The sequence below is a fragment of the Hordeum vulgare genome, chromosome 3H (genome assembly GCF_904849725.1).
Source record: "Hordeum vulgare subsp. vulgare chromosome 3H, MorexV3_pseudomolecules_assembly, whole genome shotgun sequence".
Lineage (NCBI taxonomy): Eukaryota > Viridiplantae > Streptophyta > Magnoliopsida > Poales > Poaceae > Hordeum > Hordeum vulgare.
In genome coordinates, this window is record NC_058520.1 from 577,601,141 (window position 1) to 577,625,087 (window position 23,947).

At 44.0% G+C, this 23,947-nt stretch overlaps 2 protein-coding genes and 1 pseudogene across 2 annotated transcripts; 2 read left to right on the forward strand and 1 right to left on the reverse strand.

Moving 5' to 3' along the window:
* Positions 1–2,296: 2,296 nt before the first annotated feature.
* On the forward strand, positions 2,297–4,121 carry LOC123445272 (50S ribosomal protein L27, chloroplastic). Its single transcript, XM_045122235.1, has 3 exons — positions 2,297–2,637; positions 3,648–3,749; positions 3,828–4,121. Exons 1-3 carry the CDS (start codon positions 2,359–2,361, stop codon positions 4,002–4,004), a joined length of 558 nt encoding a protein of 185 aa, XP_044978170.1. The 5' UTR covers positions 2,297–2,358; the 3' UTR covers positions 4,005–4,121.
* Positions 4,122–8,321: 4,200 nt separating this feature from the next.
* LOC123440720 lies at positions 8,322–9,526 on the forward strand. Its single transcript, XM_045117269.1, has one exon. The coding sequence runs from the start codon at positions 8,432–8,434 to the stop codon at positions 9,002–9,004; it is 573 nt and encodes a 190-aa protein (XP_044973204.1). The 5' UTR covers positions 8,322–8,431; the 3' UTR covers positions 9,005–9,526.
* Positions 9,527–22,660: 13,134 nt separating this feature from the next.
* On the reverse strand, positions 22,661–23,673 carry LOC123442080 (annotated as a pseudogene).
* Between the last annotated feature and the right edge of the window lie 274 nt (positions 23,674–23,947).

Here is a 23,947-nt window from a genome sequence, read left to right on the forward strand (position 1 = left end):
ACATATACATATGTATGTATGTATGTATATATATATATATATATATACTCTGCAAAATTTTAGAAAATGTTGAACAATTATCTGAAAAATGTTGAATGTGTGTTGAAAAAATGTTGATCATGTAGTATTAAAGCGGGATATTTTTTTTAATCATGTATATAAAAACTATAGTAAAGCGGGATATTTTTTTAATCATGTATATAAAAACTATATTAAAGCGGGATATTTTTTTAATCATGTATATAAAAACTATATTAAAGCAGGATATTTTTTTAATCATGTATATAAAAATGTTGATCATGTAGTATTAAAGCGGGATATTTTTTTAATCATGCATTCTGAGTTTTATTTTGAAGAATTATTTGAAAAATCTTAATCCAGAATTTGGGAAATGTTGAATGTGTATAGAAAAATTGTTGGTCATGTATTAAAAAATGATGAATTTTTATGATCATGTATATAAAAATACTAATCTAGAAATTAAAACAAATGTTGAACAAGTATTTAAAAAATGTTAATCTAGTATTTGGAAAATGTTAAATGTGTATAGAATAAAATGTTGAACATGTATTTAAATATTATGAAAATTTTAGTCACATATATAAAAATGTTATTCAAGCATAAATTGTATTGACCAAGTATTTGAAAAATCTTTATCGAGCGTTTAGAAAATGTTATGTATGAATAGAAAAATGTATATAAAACTGCTAATCAAGTATTAATTTTTCAAATGTATAGAAAAAAAATTATCCATGTACTAAAAATTGTTAATCTTGTGTCTGAAAAAAATTAAGAAATATGTATAGAAAAAATGTTAACCACGTATTACCAATTTTCTAACTTGTACTAGAAAATGTTACATGTGTATTTAAAGATGTTGTGAACATATACAAAAACATAGGAAAATAATCAAAAGAACAAAGAAAACTAAAAAAGAAAGAAGAAGAAAGAAAAAATAAATGAGGAAAACAAAGAAGCAAAATGCAAAAAGAAATGAAAAAAGAATGAAAAAAATGTAGCGGAAAAAAGAAAAGAAACAAAGATAGAATTTTTTTTAAAAGAAAACCAGCTCGAATCATCCCAAGTGCGATGTACCCATACTAGTTATGACGAGCGTGACTTGGACGAAGTGTCTAGCAGCTCCTTCGGTCGCCTTGGAGACTAGGGACGAATCCCTGTTTCTCCCTCTCTGCTTTTTTCCCTTATCCTCGGCTCTTTTTTGCTTACTATATGCGTGCACAAATGGCCGGTCCAATACGACTCAGACAAAGGAAAACACCTCAGCGGGAGCTCCTACCGTCTCGCGTAATGCAAGACATAGCACCCGCGCCTCTTATTTTCTAAAAGAAAAACCTTACTAGTTTTTTTAGGGGTGCCAACACTTTATTGATCTATAATAGCATCGAGAAATATACATGCTGGGTCATGGGGATAAAAGCCACAAGTGGCGACCCTGAACAAGCAAAAAAAAGTGTTTGACAAAAATATATGCATCAATATTTAATATTTTACTTTTAGAAATAAAACTACAACTATTAAAATAGGAACTCCTTAGAGTAATTTCTCTAATCACCGGTAAGTAAGATGCATCGGTCCCTTCATGAATGTCATCGACCACCTGTTTGCAATCACAAGCCACTATGATGTTTCGCATAGCTAGGTCTTCTGCCAATGCAAGCGCCTCCAGATAGTCGATGGCTTTCAATACCGTCGGGGTCTAAACATCCAGAATCACCAGTGATGAAGGACCAAGATATAACCCATGTTGATCTCAACGTACGACAACTACCGCCCCTACACCCCGGTCATATGCGACCTCATCATCAACCATAATCTTCATGTGACCCGTTGGTGGTGGTTCCAAGACGAACTCGTCGTGGGGGCTCTTCTTATGTGAGCCCTCGGTGCCACTGAACGGGTGAGCGTCTCAATACTTTCGAGCTCGGTGATGGACCGTTTGACAAAAATTACCTTACTACTCCCTCTGTTCCTAAATATAAGTCTTTTAAGAGATTTCACTAGAAGTCTACATACGGAATAAAATGAATGAATCTATAATTTAAAATATGTCTATATACATCTGTATGTAGTTTACTAGTGGAACCTCTAAAAAGACTTATATTTAGGAACGGAGGGAGTAGTTCGTGTGCAAACACATGTCATTATACGGGTCAAGCGGGCCCTAAAACCTCCCCACGAGCCCAAAATATGCGTCTGCGCTCCTTCGTTCTTTCAAGCATTCATCCCAAGACATTCAGCCCACTGACGGCCCACGACTCCACCCTTATCACCTCATCTTCTTTCCCCTGTGCAGAGCGTTTGCTGGCTCGCTTCTGCCATCTTCTCCGCGCGACAGAAATGGCGTTCACGCTGGTGGGAGCCTTCAAGGGCCTGTCCCTCGCGTCCTCCTCCTCCTTCCTCCGCGGAGACCGCGCCGCGCTCCCCGGCGGCGCCGCCGGAGGCGTGGGCGTGGCGACGCTGCCGGCGCGCGGGCTGACCATCCAGATGGCGCACAAGAAGGGGGCCGGGAGCACCAAGAACGGCAGGGACTCCAAGGGCCAGCGCCTCGGGGTCAAGATTTACGGCGACCAGCTCGCCAAGCCCGGCGCCATCATCATCCGCCAGCGCGGCACCAAGGTCTCGCTCTCTGCTCCTGTCTGTAGCACGTACGGCCCGTCCATTCCACTCCCCCTCCTGCTTTTCTCTGTCAGACAAAAGTACAAACCTACTTGTTCAGAGTATAATGTTTGGTTCCTGTTTTAGCTGTATACTACTGCAAGCCACATTCATTCATTTGAAAAAGAAATGGCATCTGTGGTCTGTGGTCACTAGTCAGCTAATCATTTTGCAGGTAGCAGCTTAGAAGCTGCTATATTCATGCTATCTTGGTTGAATGCTTACTTCCTACATGTGAATGGCATGACTAAGTTGTGATAAATTGGCAATGACCATGTTGTGAATGGCATGACTATTCATTCATTTAAATAAAAACATGGCAATGACCATGTTGTAAAGAGGATCTTAGAGGAAGTGTGACTTCAATTGCTACATCAATCTTTACATGGCCACATGTAGTACAAGCTTGCAAGTATGGTGGCCTCTAGTTGCGCTCTTTCAGAAGCCGCTGGTACTGATATCCACCAAGTCTAAATTCTGAAAGGCAGACAATAGTACTTTCGGAGCGCTTAGTACTTCTGTAATAATCTGGCTTTATGCATCATCGATGCCGAGCCGGGGTAATAAAGCTTCCACTTTCTAGAAAAAAAGAGTTACACTGTTCAGAAGCGATGGGTACTGATATCTACCAAGTCTACATTCTGCAAGGGCAGAAAAAAAGAGAGTACTTTCTGTGTACATAGTAATTTTATCTGTTCCGACTTCCGAGTGATTATTCAGTGTGCAAATGCAATATCCTTCCCAACTTTTGTGCTATTTTCCTGAACCGTGAATTTAACATGACTTTTAGTCTTTTGACACCATGCACTATTCTAGATTTTTCCATGTTGGGGTGATATAGGATTTCTGTCACTTGTATACCTTTCATAAAGTAGGTTCACATTGGTGTATGAAAAGTGCACATTGTATAATCCGCAACGAATTGTGTCTCTTTGTTTTACGTTTTCTTATTTACATGTTCAACATTTCAGGTTTATCCTGGAAATAATGTTGGGATGGGAAAGGATCACACGCTCTTTTCCTTGATTGATGGACTTGTCAAGTTTGAGAAATATGGACCGGACAGGAAAAAGGTAGAGTCACTAGTTACTGGATCTAATTGGGTTTCTGGGGATACCAGATATGTGAATATCCTGTTATTTCTTTTACAGGTAAGTGTCTACCCATATGAGAAAGAGCCTGAGAACCCAAACAGTTACAGAGCAAGGAAGAGAGAGAACTTCCGCTTGCAGCGCGAACGCTTGAAGGCCAGAGCAGAGGGAACTTATGAACCAGAATTGGTGTTGGCAGCTGCAGATGCAAGTGTTGAGGTCAATGCAGACTGCTGATAGGTTTACTGTAATGTACTTCTCTTTTTACACAATCCATGTTTGACAAATCTTTCTTGAATGTAAATCATCAACTGCAAGATGAATGCAAGTCCAGCACTATAGCTTCATTTTAAATTTTAGCTGTGCCCTGTCTATTGAGCGTTTTCGGGATATTACACTTCCGGGAACAGGTAGGCCAACTTCTCACAAACTCCATGTAATATTGTGATGTTGCCAATGCATCAAAACAATCATTACTGGGACGTGTTATGTGGTTCAGGTCATATTGGGAGCGACTTTCCATAGGCTCTCTTTGCAGAAAAGTTTCTTTTGGGGTGTTGGGATCTAAACGATTTTAGGATAATTGGTGCATGAGGTTCCCTGCATTTATTATGGCTACCCTTGACTCTTGAGACAACATAAATTTCTGTTAAAGTAAATTGATTTGTCAATATTTACTTATTTAGAATAGAGATGGTACATTACATTTGGTGAATGCAAAAAATAAAATAAAATAGTGATACATACTAATTCTGCTTGACGGGAGAGGGGGGGGGGGGATACGCTATATGCCTAAATTTAGTTTTTTCTATCATGGAACTTTATGGATTAGGTGCTGATTATCTAATGTGTTGGCTCCTCTTGTGTCTGACAGGGTAGCAAATACGCCATACACCTAATTATTAGAGAGAAAACAAGGAATTTTAGGTTTTCTTTTATGGAACCTTATGGATTAGGTGCTAATTATTTATCCAACAAAGAAATATAGCAAGGGAAATTTCTAATGTGCTGCCTCCTCTTTTGTGTCTCATAGGGCAGCAAATACGCCATGCGCGTAATTATTAGAGAGAAAACAATGAAGTTTAGGTTTTGTTTTATGGAACCTTATGGATTAGGTGCTAATTATCTATCCAACAAAGAAATATATAAGGGGCATTTCTGTAGTGTCTTGGCCCCTCTTTTGTGTCTCATGGTTTAGTGTATCAACCGTCTCACTTTTGCTGAAGCAAAGCATGGAGGGGCATGATTGAGCTCAGGTGGGCTTTTTGTCAAATAAAATTGGCCTACCAACCCTTTTTTTGCCCCCTCGACTCTGAGGCCACAAGTCTTCATCAAAGAAACAGAATACAAAGAACAGGAAAAGGGCAATGGAATCAAGAAGCATGAACCTTGTTTGCTCTCTCTTCTCTGTGTCATCCTATAACCCAGGAGCTAGCAGCAATGGTGAATGATGGTGCCAAGACAAGCATTATGGAGAGCCCACCATGTTTCTCGACAAGCTTTGTGCAAGTTGCATGATGGAGAGGGGCACAAAGTATGTCAATTACTGGATCTTTTTTCTCTTTCAATGTCCCCATATGCTCCTCGCGTGTGGAATCTTGAAAAGGAATCAGTATTGGCATTGCATGGTGCCAATAAGTCTAAAATCATGTGTCGTGGTCTCTTTTGACACCCAAAGATTACCATGCTGACAGGGCCTATTAACACAGCATTGGGAGCCATCTGACACATTTTAAGTCACAGTTTGCTTTCCAGTTAGATATGCCGACGATGATGATGCAACTTGCAGGATAAAATACTGCTTCATTACCCTCACCCTTGGTAACAAAGTTCATTTAAAGTAATGCAACATTATGATCTGTCGCCATACATTGGGTCAATAACCTTAGGAGACAAATAACTTTAGATGAGTTAAGCATGTGCAATGTCTGAAATGGCTGTACTGCAGATTCACCAAGCACTCGGTGCCATCTCTTTATTCTCTTGTCACATTTCTAGGACCTTTGAAATGTTCTTTTCATAATGGTTGATTTTTAAAATGAATATCCATCAGTGATTTTGCATGATCTACTCAGTTGAGTTGAATTTTACTGAGATCTTCTAACATGTTATCTATATATTTTTCTCACATATATCAGAATTGACCTGGCAAGCTCGAGTTTTTCTACTATGATTCTGTAAACCAAATTCATAAAAAGTGCCATTTGTTCATGGTGTAGAAGACAGTGTTAACCTGTTAGATGCAGCTTTATTGAATTAATTTCAGTCATTTCTTGTCGACAGTAATACATAGTGGGCATACAAACTAAAATCCATACTTTCTTTTTTGCGAGAAACCCATTTGCATAATTCCATTTTTGGCTGTATAGAGCTGCTTAACACTGGATTTTTAGTTAAAAACTACAAATAAGGAATGATATGAAGAATTCCTTGATGTGCCCCTGTCTTTTTTCTTGTAACTACATAAGTCCCCCTAGATAATGTATATAACAAAGTGTAGTTACAGGCTTGCAGCCTTGCACCAATAGCTAACACACTTGAAGAATCATCTGTTAGGTGCAGATCCTGCGTAAGAAGCTCGTGAGATCTCAAGGATCTTCTAATTAGCGAACGGAACTTCTGTCCATCGTTGAAAGAGCCTCGTACATCTAAGGAGAGAGGGCAAAGCTAATAAACCAAGAAAGCACTTCATCCTTCACCCCATGAATGGACTTTCGAGAGAGAAGTTTGTGTTCCAGGGTAGGAGAGCACCAATGGAATCATCCAGCCATCATCATCCATGCAGCCATGCTTACCTCAAGTTCTTCCTTTTCACACATACTCCACAGTCCACACTCCACACCACATAATAGTAAAGCTGAGATGCATCCACCAACTGCTAATAATAATGTTTTGTCAAGCATTGTGCTCCTTTCATCTGCTCAATTATGAGCCTAAAGCGCATTCTTTTGCTGGTGTGGAGGCCATAATTCCAGAGCCATTCTTGTCTCGCAATGCATGTCATCTTGCCTTGACAGGCAAATTGCAGGGACAAAGAAACACCTTTGTGTTGCCTACTCGCCTTGCTCAAGGGTCAAGACTGATCAGTTACACACTGGCACACTTGCACTCAATTAACAGGCACCTCACTAGTCTTGTTAAAGAGAGAAGCTGGGTCCTTGGGAAGTGGATAATGGGCACTACTGCACTGCACTAGTGTTTGTTGGACCGGACTGAAGTGAGCCTAACCCCATCTTTCCTTAGCCATCAAGTCTTCGGTTATTCGATGCAAGGGGTAGTTGCAACTTGCAGACTGTTTTTGTTATAAGACGACAAGTTTGTGTTGGATGTTCCGTTTTCGAACGGTTTGCTGATGCAATGGTCATAGACAGAAGGCATCCTTTCTACAAAATTCGGAGAGTATATGGTTCCCAGTCCTCATCTCCTCAGTTTCCCTTGTAGAAACACAAGATCTCAGGATCTAACTTGAACTCCTTGTGTTGCATTAGTTTACTACTAGAGGAAAACATGGAACATGGTTACTAAAAGGCTATAATTGTTCAGATGGTCCTAGTGCAAACATATTCTGGTAGAAACTTTTTAGTCGTCTGGTAGACTGTTGTGTAGTATTAATCTTGGCCTCTTGTTTAACTGATCTTTTGTTTCTTTAGGCCACCAGTTAATTGAAAGCCATTGCCCTTTTATCGCATGCCCCCTTTCGGACAGAGTTTATTATGCAACTTGGTACTATTTCTGCGACTCGGTACGATCGTTTGCTTTCATAGCAAATTCACTAAAGCTTCTAATTACCAACTTGCTGGGTTTGAGTTGCATCCCGATTGGAAGTACAGTTGAGCACTTGGTCATGGCTACTTCACCTCCTGACACAAGGACCTCTTCTAGAGAACCCAAACTCCAAACCAACAACTTCATGTGCACTTGCACCAACTGTGCCACCAGGGGGTCTAGGTTCTAGAATGCATACCACATGACCAGAAAGGTTCAGCAACTCTTACCACAACTGGTTCTGAAGGTGAATCATCCATCCTCCTCTACCATGAGTCCATAACTGCCAGGGAGGTCATGCTTGCCAACAATTGGTACACATGACATGGCTGGGCCAATGAAGCTTATCCATGTCCATTCAATCCTCCATGTTTTGCCACAGCTTGACACTGTAGATCATCTGCAGTGAGCTAGAGCCAGATTCCATGGAGTTTTGGAGGCATCCAAAGTTGTATAAATCCAGGTCATCAAAAGTCCAGGGATCAGGATCATGAGAGGGGCCCAAAGCAGAGCAAGTGAGGGAAAGGAAAAGAGAAGGGGTAAAGAAAGGGAAGAGAAGAGAAGGCAGACAGCCACCATGCATATATCTTTTCTGACAAGGAAATGCCCCCACCCACAACACACCAATTTCTTTCATTCATTTGTTTATGAAATCCCAAAGTGCAAAAGCAACATGCATCTCTACCACCAGTAGGATAGAGATCTGTGTCCCTGCATGGCTGGTTGGCCCCTCTCCTCTACCTTTCCATGGCCAGCCTCCCTCTCAGGCCACATATAAAACCCTCCACCACCCTGCCTCCCCCCTCACTCCGGCCATAGCTTCTTGAGCCTCCTCAGATCTTTGTACTCAGATTTTCTCTTGTGCTGTCCATTGCACGAGCTTGGTTGTGTCCAAAGAAATGGACCCCATGAGCATAGAGAAGATCAGGGCCATGAGGAAGTACAGGAGGAACAGGAAGCAGCAGCAGCTGCTGCTCCCTGCCCTCGCGCCTTACCTGGTCGCCACCTGCGCTGTCCTCTGTCTGCTGCTCACCAGCCCTGCCTGGTTCCCCGGGCTGTGCTCGCTCCTCGTCTCCTTCCTCCTCACCACCCTCCCTGACCTGGCCACGGCCTTCCTGCTCAGCCCCAAGTGCCTCTTCGTCGTCGGCAACCTCATCGTCGCCTTCCTCATCGCGCAGTCTAGGCTAGCTCCGAGGAGCCAGCCTGGTTCCGTACTGGATGTGGACGACGTCCACGAGGAGCACGTGAAGAGGAACATCACGCCGACGACCGCAAAGGCTGCGACGGCGGCCACGGTGGTGTTCTCCGATGACAGTGTGCTGGTTCAAGGAGTTTGGGAGGGAGAGAAGGAGAAGGAGGAGGAGGAGGAGGAGGGGGAGGAGGAGCTGGAGAAGAGGGTGGATGACTTCATTGCTAGGGTGAAGAGGCAGAGGAAGCTCGAAGGCAAGATCTTCTTCGACACCGATCGATAGGTGACCATGGATGCATGATCTGATTTTCCTTGGGACTGGAAGATGCAACATGCAACATGCAAGAGAGGATTACGTCCAAATTAAGGATATGTAATGCTTTGTGCTCCTTAATCATGTCTTGTTATTAATTAGAGTCGATCAGAGGTAAGAGGAAGAAGAAGAACCGATTCCAGTGCCTTCTCTTCTCACGGTGTAGCTGGTTAACTCCGGGGATTAGGCAGAGAGGAGGAGAGACAAGGAATGTGTGTGTGATCTCTGGGAAAGTTGAGGGAGAAAAAGAAGTGATGCCTGTTGTCTTTGAGTTATCTTGCTTTGTGGTCTAGCTGGTGGCATGATGCCATGATTATTGTAGTGCTTAGAGAATCTGATGGTCACAAAGCTTTTTTTTTTCAAATGGACTGATGGTCACAAAGCTGACGGGGTGACAAAGGATGCAAAAGCTCAGTGACATGTATGAAGTGATCAAGTGTAAACTAGAGGTTGACACATGCATGAATGTACTTTCAGATCAGCTGCAGAATCATCCGGTCGAAAATACCGGACCCTTGATCCGGAAAAAGTATATAGTGCTTCAAACAAACAATAGTTATATTGTCCTACCAGCAAGAATTAAAAGAAGAGTTATGGTCTCATCGAGAACAATGGTTATATTATTATTTTTTGAAACGGAAGAACAATGGTTATATTATTATCCTGCAGCAAAGGAGTGAAGGAGAGACATGAAAAGATAGTGAAGGCGTTGATCCAAAATTTGATACGTAAAGTTTAAAATAAAATATTCAGATCACACGCAATGCTGAATGTTCAGGCATCATAATAGTGGCAAAAGACACCTGCATATCAGCATATCTGCATATGCACATGCAGTCTTTTTCCCTTCAGAATTATCTATGGCACATTGGCGCACACGCAGACACACAAAAGGTACACAACGTATTAAGTTAAATACAATTCTTCCCTCAAAAAGGTTAAAAACTATTCTGAGTGGTGGTTTATGGCAAGTGATGGGAACCCAACCACTTGTGGATGCTGCCCGGGACGCTTTTCCCCATGCTGATTCAGACCGTCGTCATCCCAGCATGATCGCAACACACATCCTATCTCTTTGAATACTTACAAGAGACTCAAATTAAATTGATGAAGTCTTCACAGATGTCTTTGTAGTCGACGATAACGTCTTCTTTCATAGAACGAGGACCTGAAATGAATTAAAAAAATGCGATGTTAAATCTAGAATTTGAACTCTTTCCTTGGCCAAAATTTACTTTTTCCAAGCTGAAACTCACATGATATTGTCTTCTGAGATGCCCTCAAACCGTGCGACGTCGACGTGACATGGAAAAAGGGAATTCCACGTACGCGGCTTGTGCGAGAGGGCAACAGAAAAGGATTTGGGTTAATTTAAAGAGCAAAAGAGCATTGCATGCATGCCCACGCTGCCGCACCTTTACGTGCCATAATAATGATATACTTCCTTCATTCTTAAATATAAGTCTTTTTTAAAAATTTCATTAAGGGACTATATACGAAACAAAATGAATGAATCTACGCTTTAATATATGTCTATATTAGTTTTTATTGTAAACTCTTAAAAAACTTATATTTAAAAACGGAGGGAGTATATATAACTTTAATGTATGTCTACATACATCTGTATGTATTTTTTTATTGAAAACTTTTAAAAAACTTATATTTAAAAACGGAGGGAGTATATATGAGTGGAGTCGATTTTCTAATTAGACAGCAAATGTTTTTCAGTGCTAATAATGTGTACATACTTTCTCATCCGTGTGTATTTCCTCCCCTTTTCCAGCTGATAAACGTGTAGGTTAGCGACTCTCTACTGTACCTACCATAGGCGTATATTATATACAAAGAGCTAGCTGTGTAGACGACATGATGTAAGCTGCGAGTTACACACTTAAACTACAAGCGCCAAGACGGATATGTTCTTAAATACTCCTTCCGTCCCAAAATAAGTGTCTTAAGCTTAGTACAATTTTATATTAGAGCTAGTACAAAGTTAAGACAGTTATTTTGGGATGGAGGGAGTATAAGTTTAAATTTTTTTCATTAGAGGATTATAATATACAAATGTATATAGATATACTTTAAAATATATTAATAGGATAGGTGGATAGTCATCTAGGCCTATTTTCATTATTGGTTGTGGCGCGATAGACGTCTTGTATCTTTTATTTATTTTTCAAGACCGTTTTGTACTTGGTTCTGACTGGTTTCGTGTTTAATAGAAGGCTGCATGCACCACTCGAAGCAGAGGCCGGGGCTATGCCTTATTTTCTAACAAAAGATATACTTTAAAATATAAATTCACTCATTTCTTCTTCTTTTTTTGAAAAAAATCACTCATTTCGTTTCGTATGTAGTCCCTTAGTGTAATCTTAAAAAAGACTTATACTTCCTTCGTTGGAAAATATTTGTTCTAAAAATGATGTATCTAGATTAGTTTTAGTTATAAATACATTCATTATATTCATTTTTAGAACAAGTATTTTCAAACGGGGAGGGAGTATTTAGAAACGAAGGAAATAATACAAACATACTTCATAATCTTAGCAGATACTGTAGTATTATTCTCTCGAGTCTACAGAAACATGATCCATTCTGCAACATGCCTACTTGCCGAATTTGTCAGCCACCGCTGGATCCAACGGTGTATTCCAGACCTGGAAACATGCAACAGTGTCTGTCAAACCATATATAAGAGCACCTTCAGTCGCGTCCCCAACAACCCCCCAGGACGCATTTTTTTTCACCAACGTCAAAAAATCATTTCAGTCGTGTCCCCAGGACGTCGATTTTCGCCGATTTGGCCCATTTTTAGGCCCGGCCATCCCAGTCTGAACCCAGTGCGCTGGGGGCGCTTGGGGGCTCCGGCGGAAGGGAAAACGACACGTGGGCCGTCACTGTCGGACAAAAAACGGCTTTCCACCTCCAAATTCGCCCCCCCCCCCGCGCACTACACCTTTCGTCGCGTGCCGATTCCGGCGCCGTCCACCTACCTACCAGCGCTAGAAAGGCCATCTCCCCGACGAGAAAGGGAAGGTTCGCCGCGGCTTCGCCCCTGCTTCTGGGCAAGCTTTTCCGGCGCTCCGGCCACACACGTGGCTGCGCGTCTGCCACGCCCGCCAGGTGTTCGGCGATGGACTCTGACGACGAGGAGGCGTTCGCGGTGCTGCTGGGGGAGGAAGTCGATGCCGACGCCTAGGACGAAGAGCACCTCATGGTCCTCGTCGCTCTGGCCGACCTGTTCGCGAGCAACGCAAAGGCGCGGCGAGGTGGCTCGACGTCGGGCCATCCCCCCGACATCCGGTCGCGCGAGCACCGGCTGTCGCCCCCAGCCCCGACAGCCAGCCTCTTGCGGTGTTGAAGCCAACCCCGGCACGCGAGGCAAGGCACCAGGTCCGCGCTCAGCTTCAAGCCACGCACCACCGACGCATCAGTGACCGCCGCTCAAGATCTATCGAGACGTGTGCGAGAGAAGACAGTCCCACCACCGCCGACGCTACGCAAGATTTGCCTGACAGCGCCCTGTGGCGTGAGCAAGGGAAGGGAGGAGGCGGGAGGGAGCCGACCGCGGTGGCGCATAGAGTCCGCCCGAGCCGCTCCTGGGAGAGCGACGCGGGGGCTGCTTCCTCATCGAGTGATTATTGTGCTTAGAGAATCTCTCTTGAAACAAGCATTCGCCCCCTTTATAGATAAAGGCACAAACCGCACAAAGTACACAGCTGAACGATACATAGTGGTGAGATGACCCTCTTACAAAGCCGATCCTAGGCTAGCCGGACCGCGAAGCAGAACAACAACGCTACCGAAGGAGAATACAGGAAGAATGGAGCACAATCACGAAACACCATAGGACCCCTAAGCTCCTATACAACACCCCCAAGAGGAAGAACGGCGCAGAGCGTCGTCGATGCCTAGCCCCACCGGGCAAGGGTCTTCACCCGGAATCCTGACGCGGAGAGGAGATCCACAGCGACGTCTTCAAGAAGAGAACGACGCCCGCAAGCGTCGTCGTCGTCGGTGCAGAAGCGCGGAGATTTTGCTTGGCACCCCATCCAAAGTCACCGTGGCCCTAGGGCAGACGTGGCAGGCCCATACCCCAGATCTAGATCTGGGCGACGTCCAGCAGAGGACGCGCCCGAGCCACCAACTGCTACCTCTCTCGTCGCCCGCACGAACCAAGAAGGAAGCCACCACCGCCGACATGGCGCCCGCTGGAGATCCAACCAAGCGACCCACCCTCTGGAGCCGCCACTCCGGCATCCAAGTCCAGGACCTCACCCACTGCCCACACCACAGAGTACCAACCATGGTAGGAAGAGCAAAAGCCCACATCTTTCACTCCTAGCCCAGCATGAGCCACGGAGGTTGGTCCTGCGCCACCACAGTAGGGGCCCAGCCCTGTGTCCCCAGCCAATCCCGGTGGACTAGAGGAGACACACCTCCGTGATTCCCGACGGCCGTCGCCGAGTACACTCGGACAACGCCATATCCGTGGCCCTCGACTCCATGTTGCCCGACAGTACCGTGAAGTCCCGACCACCACCAACGACCACCGTACCAACGGAGGGAGGGACCTCGCCAAACGCGGGAACATCCCGGGTCGAGCCTAATCACACCTACCCAGAGTAGTAACTCCGACACGCCTCGGGCCCCGATCAGATCCTCTCGAGCACGCGCCCCCGATCATAGCCATTCTAGACCGAGGAGAAGGAGGATCACATCCGCCACGCTGCGCCGTCGATGGGGCCTGGCCACAGCGCCGCCGCCCCCACAAACCCGCTCCACCCACACCCCGGTCAAGCCGGTCACCGCGGCCATACCGCCGGACCCTCCCGACAGGGCACACCACCACGCCGCACCACCACCGGCACCCGAAGCCAAGAGACAGCGGACGGAGGAGCCCCAATGCAGATCCGGCATGGTCCAGCGCAGGGGCGGAGCCCATTGGGCCTACCCGTATGCACTGGAATACGGGTCCAAAAATTAGCTAGTACTCCCTCCGTCTCAAAATAAGTGTCTCAACTTTGTAATAGCTCTAGTATAAAATTATACTAAGCTTGAGACAGTTATTTTGGGGCGGAGGAAGTATTACTTATCAAATAAAAAAGCCTAGTGCATCAGGGAAGCCCAAGAGTGATGCATCAGGAAAGCCCAAGAATGATGATTCAGGAAAAACTACATCACAGTTTCACGTACTCACGCAGTACTCACGTCGGGTACCTGACCATGCCATCTTTTGATTCAGGAATCAGGACTGGATGGCTGGATCGATTAGGTTCCTGACCATGCGCCTTTTTCTAGAACTTGTTTCGCCGCCTATAGAAACCTAACCGGCCGTCGCGTACGTCGCCAGTGCCGCCGGCCGTCGCGTACGTTGCCAGTTTCGTCGCCGGCCGTTGCCAGTACCGCTGGCCGTCGCGTACACAGTCGTCAAGGCGTCGGACGCCGCAGAGCGCAGACCACGCGAGACGTGATAGGACGCACGCGAGCGAGCGACGCCGGCAAGCCGCACGCCGTTAGCCGATCCGGAGCTCGGTAATTTTGCGACATCGTACACCGTCATCTGTCTATACAATGTCTCACTTGTTATTTGTCAAATACAGATAGGTTTCTATGGACAGGTTTCTTCTCAAAAAGAAAAGCACCATCACAGAATGTTCAGGAAGACATAAATTGGGAAGAGGAGATTCAATATGATCCGGGCAAGAGAAAATTGATAGAGCATTATCATCCTAATTTGAAAGATCTGGTAAGAAGAAAATATTTGTTGAATGGGCCTTGTCAGCTAAGACAGATTGATTTTGAATCCATAGATTTTGGGGGCGGTAAACAGAGAAAGTTCAATCCCGAATGGTTTGATGAATTTGAGAGCTGGCTTGAATACAGCGGCTTGAATACAGCGAAGAGAAGAAAAGGGCATATTGTTTTTCTTGCTTCTTATTTAGGGACCGTAATCACAAGAAAGAAGCTGGATATGAGGCATTCGTTGTGAATGGTTGGAAGAGCTGGAACATGAAATCAAGGTTAAGAGAACATGTTGGTGAGGTGGGAAGTGTCCATAATCAAGCAATGAAAAAGTTACTTGATTTTAAGGAAAAAGATCAACACATTGATGTTGCTATTCAGGTTCAAAGTGAAGCTTTGTAGGTTGCATATTTTGCTCGATTGAATGCCGCTATTGACACAGCTAGACTATTGCTGAAACAAGGATTGCCTTTCCGGGGACATGATGAGTCAAAGGACTCGCACAACAGAGGAAACTTCTTGGAAGTTTGTGACTTCTTAGCTGAGCATGATCTAGTTGTACGCAAGGCTGCGGGAAAAGATGTTGCAAAGAATTCTCTTATGTGTGCTCCTCAAGTCCAGAAAGATATCGCTGAAGGTTTTGCGCATGTGATAGTGCAATCTATTTTTAAAGAAGTTCGCAATAATGTGTTCTGTTTGCTTGTTGACGAGTCTAGAGATATCTCTGGCAAAGAACAAATGGCTGTGGCCTTGAGGTATGTTGATAATTTTGGAGATTCTAAAGAAAGTTTTGTTGGTCTTGTCCATGTGAAAGAAACAACTTCTTCATACCTCAAGAGTTCAATTGATTCTCTTTTTGCAAAATATAAATTGAGTTACAATCAAGTTAGAGGACAAGGGTATGATGGTGCTAGCAATATGTGAGGTGAGTTTAATGGCCTCAAATCATTGATCATGAGAGAAAGTAGCACATCTTATTATGTTCATTGCTTTGCTCACCAGCTTCAATTAGTTGTTGTGGCTGTGGTAAGAAAGCATAAAGGAGTTAGTAATTTCTTCAGCATGATTTCTACCTTGCTAAATGTTGTGGGTGGATCTTCCAAGCGAAGGGACATGATTAGAGATATTAATCTTGAAGAAATGAGAAAGGCTTTAGGGTGTGGACAACTTACAACAGGAATAGGATTAAATCAAGAGCAATGCCTTCAAAGACCCGGAGATACTTGTTGGGGTTCCCATGCTAAAACACTCAAGAGTTTGATTCACATGTTCAGGTCAGTTGTTAAAGTTCTAGAATATGTTGAAGAAGAAGACACTGATAGAACAAATAGAGACCAAGCTCTTGGTCTTCTAGTGTATTTTCAATCTTTTGACTTTGTATTCTATTTGCATCTCATGTTGACAATCCTCACAACTACAAACACATTAGCATTGGCATTGCAACGGAAGGATCAAGACATAGTAAATGCCATGAAATGTGTGAAGTCAACTAGTGTTCTTCTGAATGACCTTAGAGAAAATGGATGTGAATCTATGCTAGATGAAGTTCATGTGTTTTGTGAGAAACAAGATATTGTAGAGTTGGACATGGAAGAAGCATATGTTAATCCTAAAAAGAGAAGGAAGGTAATTGGGATTACAAACATACATCACTATCAAGTTGATTGTTTCAATGATGCTTTTGATTGGCTAGTTCAGGAGCTTGACAGTAGGTTTAGTGAGACATCCACTAATTTACTTGTTTGGTCGGTGGCTTTGAGTCCAAGAGATTCATTTCATGATTTCAGTTTGGAGAATCTCATGAGTTTGGCTAAACTATACCCTCAAGATTTTGATTCTGGGGAACTAAGGGATCTTGATAAGGATCTACGCCTCTATATCGCTGAAGTACGCACATATGATAGTTTTTCCAACATAGCAACAATCACCGAGCTTTCAAAAAAATGGTGCAGATCAGGAGGCACATTATGTATCCATTGTTTTATCGCTTGTTGAAACTAGTAATCGTCTTGCCTATTACCAGCGCTACAGTTGAGAGATGCTTTTCAGCTATGAAACTGGTCAAAACTTGCTTGCGTAATCGCCTCAATGATGATAGTTTGAGTGATGATGTTATTTGTTATGTGGAGAAAGAAGAAATGAAAAAGGTCACCAATGCTCAAGTGGTTGAGTATTTCATGGCTCGGAGGAACAGAACATACTAAAGGTAACTTTCAAATTTTAGCCATTTAAGTACTTTCATTTGGGCATTTTATTATATTCTACTAGTAAGTTCAATTCTATTTGTGTCTTGTGGGTTATTGAACCTGTTGTCCGATGATGTATTTCAGAATTTGGAACTGCAACTCGATCTTTTTCAAGTAATTTTGATCCTTGTTTTATTATTATAATAAGCATTCCGGTCAGCCTCTTTTGTCAAACAAGTACGTACTTGGCTACATTTTGTTTTTAAAAACCGTCTTATGTTATAACCAATAATGTGTGCTAGAAGTTATGAAATACACCTTTATTTAATACATTTGTTGATTAATTTTTTTAAACATTGTTAAAGTGGTGCATAGGATAACATTTGAGTCAGCTCCGCCCCTGGTCCAGCACCGCCGCCCCAAGCAAGTCCCGCCACCCCGGGACCTCCAGCAACGGCCAGCAACCCGCCACCACCGAACCTCGCCGGACCACCACCGTCGCCCAGGACCCACAGCGGCCGCCGACCCCGCGCCGCCCACAGCCCGCGTCGCCCACGAATCCCAGCGCCAGATCTGGTGCAGGCAGCCGCAAGCACGCCCCTACATCGAGCAGCCCAACGCGCCACGAAGCCACCTTCCTCCGTCGTCGGCAGAGACCCACCGCGCCGCCGCGACCCACCAACCACGACGCCCTAGCCCATGGATGCGCCCGCACCGGCGCCACAGGCGAGGGGACGAGGAGGCCCGCCGATGCCAGCGCCGGCCAGGCTCTGCCTGGGCGCACTCTGTGACGGCGGCGGGGGAGGAAGGGGGCAGGAGGAGGGGAAGAGGCCGGCGGTGGCTAGGGTTCCCTCCCCGTCGCCTGCGGGAGCGACGCGGGAGGGGAGCGAGGAGCGTACAAATACCGGGTGGCTTAGAGAATCTGATGGTCACAAAGCCGTCGAAATGACAAAGGGGCCAAAAGCTCACTCGCACGTATGGAGTGATCAAGTGTAAACTAGAGGTTGACCCATGCATGAATGTAATTTCAGACCAGTGGCAAAAAAAGGTGACCGGTTAAAAACACCATACCCTTTCCGAGTGAATAATCCGGAAAAATTAGTGATGGAAATAATAGTTCTATCGTTCTAGAATATAATAAGGGGATTATGGAAATTAACAATTAAGAAGTATTCCTTTTAAAGATCACTTGTCCCTCCTCAGGTTGTGATAACTGACGCATCGTATGTCTGTCACTTGTTATAACCTATGAATTTTTCTTTTTTTCGTAGATCTGTTATTTTTAAAATATTTTATCGTTTAAACCCTGCGTCCAAATTTCGAACCATTTTTACTGTTAGATTCCTCGCGTCTAGATCTTTAAAACTAGATCCCATGTTGACAAGTTTTGATAAACTTTTTTTCACGGAAAAACAAATGAAAGAACTGTGTCTCTCGCAAAAGAAAAACATACTGGACAAAAAAAATTAAGGAGCGCTCGTCAACTAGTGGAAATCTGAAAAAAAAAACTCACCTAAAAAGCTAAAAACGCATGCAAACAAAATTAAAAACAAAATTTCAAGGAAAACACTCAAAACGCGATACGTGACGATGACTGAAAACGCGTGAATATGATCATTGAGAGGCTTCCGAAGGAGCGCTCGTCAACTAGTTGTTCTTGAGGATTGTAGAACATGAAACGAGAACAGGGCAATAGCCCAATGGTTGGGATCGCTACTCCTGTTAATTCTCATTAACAGGAGTTAAGGATGCTCCTGTTAATTTTCTCTGTGTAAATCTGCAGTTATATCTTGGATGGTGGAGACTTGCCAATTAAATCAATGTTGGATTACATCTTTTGGAAGATAACTAATATTATTGTTGGTAAGCAAACGGAGGCAGCAGAGTGGACAAGTAGGCTTTGCCCCAAGATACAGAAGAAGCTGGACAAGTATGTGGAGTGGGCAAAAAACTGCAGGGTGAGGGAGTATGGAAGAGGTGTATTCCAGGTTATCTTATTGAACAACACTTACATTGTTGAACTGAACATGCATAGCTGTAACTGCAAAAGGTGGGAACTGTCCGGCATACCTTGTCATCATGCAATTGCTTGTTTTAGGCATGAGACAATTGAGCCAGAGTGCACCGTGCATTCACGCTACACTGTTCAGGAGTACGGGAAGTGTTATTGCTTCAAGATGATGCCAATGAGGGATCCAAAGCAATGGGAAAAGATGCATGACATTCCAGTTTATCCACCCACTTACCCAAAGTAATGGGCAGACCAAAGAAAAATAGGAAAAAAGATGCAGAGGAGAAGAAGGATAAGAAAGGAGTGAGGACGTTTTTTTTTCGAAAAGGAGGCGTTGCCCCGGCCTCTGCATCGAGTGATGCATACATCCATTTTATTGCGAAACGAAATAGTCTGGAAAAATACAAAGTAGCATGATAATTGAAGAAACAAAAAAGAGTTACATGGCGCTCAGACCGTCCAAAAACCGACTATATCCCACGGATAGGCTAGACTAAAGTCCAATCCTATTAGCATTGCCGCCATCCATATCGGTTGAAGATAACCTGAGCTGCCATCTTCCATCGGACACACCCAGTAACCAAAGGCTCCCTGATTTCTACAGGAGTGAGTAAGGACCACGTGCGGATCAAGGCGGTAGCCCTGAAGATGACCTGCAAAAAGTTAATGTGATGCAATCTGTTAAAAATTAGATCATTTCTATAGTTCCATATCGCCCACAACATGGCACAAGTACCAATCCGAATTAGTTTGGCGTAAAGTACATTAACCCCGTTTAGCCACGTCCCAAATAACATGTGGATGCTAGTAGGTGGGGTAATGTTGAATGAAATTTGTAGGGAGCGCCATAATAATTTAGCCATAGGGCAATCCAGAAAGAGGTGTTTAATCGTCTCATGCGTCTTACAGAAGCAACATCTTTTATTTCCTTTCCAGTGTCTTTTAGTCAAGTTATCCTTAGTTAAAACAACTCCCTTGTGAACAAACCACATGAAGATTTTTATCTTAAGGGGAACCTTGACCTTCCAAATATGCATGGACTTTGGAATAGGCGACGTATCAATAATATGGTCGTACATCGATTTCACTGAGAAAGTACCATTGGTAGTCAGCCTCCAACGAATACTATCTGGGAAATCAGACAGGGAAATATCCATCAGTCTTCTGACTAGATGTAACCAACTAACCCATCTATTTCCGATCAAGGCTCTACGGAATTGAATGTTAAGAGGGGTGTGTCGTAACACTGCAGCAACGGAAGTCTGTTTTCGTTGTGTAATATTATAGAGTTGCGGATACTAGAGAGCCAAAGGAAGCGCGCCTAACCAAGTATCTTCCCAGAATCTAGTTTTTTCACCATTACCAATGACGAATCTAGTTCTGTTAAAGAAAGCGGCCTTTGTCCTCATTAAACCTTTCCAAAAAGGTGAATCGGCCGGTCGCGTAGTGACTTGGGCTAAGGTTTTGTGCTGTAGATACTTGTTCTTTAAAATTTGTACCCACATCCCTTGCGATTCGACAGACAATCTGAACAGCCACTTGCTAAGCAGACATCTGTTTTTGACCTCCAGATTTTCAATCCCCAAACCTCCCTGATCCTTGGGTCTACAAATAATATCCCATCTAGCCAGTCTATATTTAGTCTTGACCTCGTCGCTCTGCCAGAAAAATCGAGATCGAAAGAAATCCAACCTTTTCCACACCCCAACAGGCACTTGGAAAAAGGATAGTAGAAACATTGGCATACTTGTCAACACTGAGTTAACAAGAACCAATCGTCCTCCGTAGGATAATAGCTTGCCCTTCCAGCAACTTAATTTTTTCTCAAAACGATCTTCGATACATCTCCACTCCTTGATGGTCAACTTTCGGTAATGAATGGGGATTCCTAAATATGAGAATGGTAACGTACCGCCCTCACAGCCAAACAGTTGGTAGTACGTAAGCTGTTCAGCTTGTGCATCCCCAAAGCAGAAAAGCTCACTTTTGTGGAAATTTATCTTCAACCCAGATAGCTGTTCAAATAAGCATAATATGAGTTTCAAGTTTCTGGCATTTTTGAGATCATGTTCCATGAAAAGGATCGTGTCGTCCGCATACTGTAGGATCAAGACTCCCCCATCAACTAGATGAGGTACAAGCCCCCCCCCCCACTAAGTCTTTGTCATTTGCCCTCCTTATCATCAGCGCCAACATATCAGCAACAATGTTAAATAAAATAGGTGACATAGGGTCTCCTTGCCTAAGTCCCTTAAGCGTCTGAAAGAAATGACCGACATCATCATTTACTTTAACACCGACACTTCCTTTTTTTATAAAACAATCTACATGTTTGCGCCAAATTTCACCGAACCCTTTCATACATAGAGTTTGTTGTAGGAAAGACCATTTGACTTTGTCGTATGCCTTTTCGAAATCAACCTTAAATAAAACTCCATTGAGTTTCTTGGAGTGTAGTTCATGAAGGATCTCATGTAGTACGACAACCCCTTCAAGGATATTCCTACCAGGCATAAAAGCTGTCTGTGAAGATTACACGACCGAATGTGCCATCTTAGTTAGCCTATCCGCTCCCACCTTTGTGAAAATTTTCAAGCTAACATTGAGCAGACATATGGACGAAATTGTTCAATTCTGGAGGCGTCCGCTTTCTTTGGTAATAGCGTAATCGTACCGAAATTAAGATGAGAAAGTTGAAGGTGACCCGAATACAAATCATTGACCATAGACATAAGATTCGCCTTAATAATATGCCAACAACGTTTATAAAACTCAGCTGGAAACCCGTCTGGACCAGGAGCTTTGCCATTTTTCATACCCTGAATTGCCTGTAACACCTCTTTCTCTAGAAATGGTGCGGAGAGACTCTCATTGTCGGCATGTCCAACTTGAGGAATATCCGCAGTCTGATGCTCGTCCATAGACACAAAGCTATGTCCTGGAGCACCAAACAACCGTTTATAATAATTTGTGATATAGAGTTTAAGGTTCTCATGCCCTACTATGGTAACGTTGATTCTGCTAGGAACCTAATTTTAGCCAAGTCTCTCAGACCTCTGCTATTCCAAAAAAGTCCTTTCATATTTCATCATAAATTTTTTTAGCAGTCCTGAATCTAGCACTCATACGAACAGCCGAAACTGGATAAACTCTTCGTCTCTTTGGCTTATCCGAAGCATACTCCTGGTCCATATAACCATGAATATCTTTGGTCGTATCAGTAAGATGAGAATTAGTAATATTCGAATCATCAAACGCTACATGCGACTGTTTAAACTCCTCCTCAGGGACTAAGTTTTGACATATTAAATTCAATCCCCCCATAGTTGATATTTCCTTATCATTCATAGGTCGAACCGCCGCTAAGTTTCGAATAATATCCAAGGCCCTATCAACTTCTAAGTCTAATAAGTCATTGATGGATTTTGAAACTTGTTGGCTAGTCTCACCCAAAGTCACCCCACTGCCTTCGCATTATCTAGAATCTCTTGCGGAGTAAAATGAAGAATATAGTGTTCAGTATTAAAAGTCATACCTGTTGAATTTTGAACCTCCTTCATTTTGGCCATACGCATCGCCCGTCCAATCTGCAAGTCATCCACATCTGGCTGAGACTGAACCCGTTGACTAGATCGTCTTTCCGGACCCATCGGTTTGGGAACATGTCCGAATGCTATGACATCATCAAATGAGATCGGTCCAGACTCTGGTGCAACGGCAGTAGGTATACATTCCGTTCCCGCCATGGGCGGACCCTCCACATAGACATCCTCCACGTCGTCGGGCTGAGCAGCAACAAGGGCCGCACCTGTCAGGACCCCTCCTACGCTGGCCAGCGCCTCGACAGAAGCGACCTGTGCCGCCACTGGAGCATGTCGTGGTACAGTAGAAACGCAGTCCTCCCCAGCAGTAAAATCCTCATGCATGGCCAACTTGGGCGCAAGAACATTCATTACCGAAATCTGAGCAGCACCTTCGTGGGGTTGAGCAGCACAAGGGGTTGTCTGCACAGCTCCTGCGGTAGCCACCGCGCCGCCGCAAGCCACAGCCGCAGCCTCAACATGACTCGGATCATGTACTGATACTCCTCTCAAGCATGCAACCGAAGCTGGCAGTTCAACCCCTGGTACAACACTGCATTGCAGACCCGGATGTGCCGCCTCCTCGACCCTGGCAGGGGCAGCTGCATGGCCAATCAAGGCCTCTGCTGCGTCCGCAAGCGGCTGCGTGCACTGCGACAAATCGGCAACCTGCGGCTGGCAGGTTGGGGGACCGAGCCCATCTGCAGTACCATCCTCCATAAGTCTAGCGCTAGTCGATGTAACAGGTGCACCAAGCACAATAGGAAGCGTAGTCGACGTAGCCTTAGCTCCGACCAGATACTCCTCCAGCGATAGCGGTTTCAGCGCGGATTTAGACTGCACGCTTCCTTTGTAGTTCCTGGAAGTCTTTCGCGCAAATCTCGGCAAACTAGGCGACTCCGCCCAAGAACCAATTTTTGCCGGCGCAGAGGCGGGATCAAAAGCACCAAACCGCAAATCCCTGTGCAAAATAGTGTTGTTTGGACCAGTATCAGTGCCAGGATGAGGCTGGTTTTGCTGTGGAGTAGTAGTCTGTTTAGGGAAGTCGTTAGGACCTGTGTCTTTTGACCCCTCTGTATTATCTTTGGAGCCACTAGCATCATCACCATCAGTCATATGAGTATCTTTATTTGAGTCAGGGACATCAAAAAGTGTAGGACTCTCAATCTCCAATTGGAGAGTGTATCTCATCCCTTCAAAGGTCCAAACAACCTCATCTGGAACTAGTTCAATATCAAGGACACTAACCAGCATCCTGGCAACACCTTTGGCTCTAGTATAGACTATATCCACCTCTTCAGTTTTACCAATAAGCGAGCCCAAACTCCATGTCACCTGAAAATCGTTGGTCGCTCTGGATGGAGCTCCTACAAAATGCACCCAGATCTGG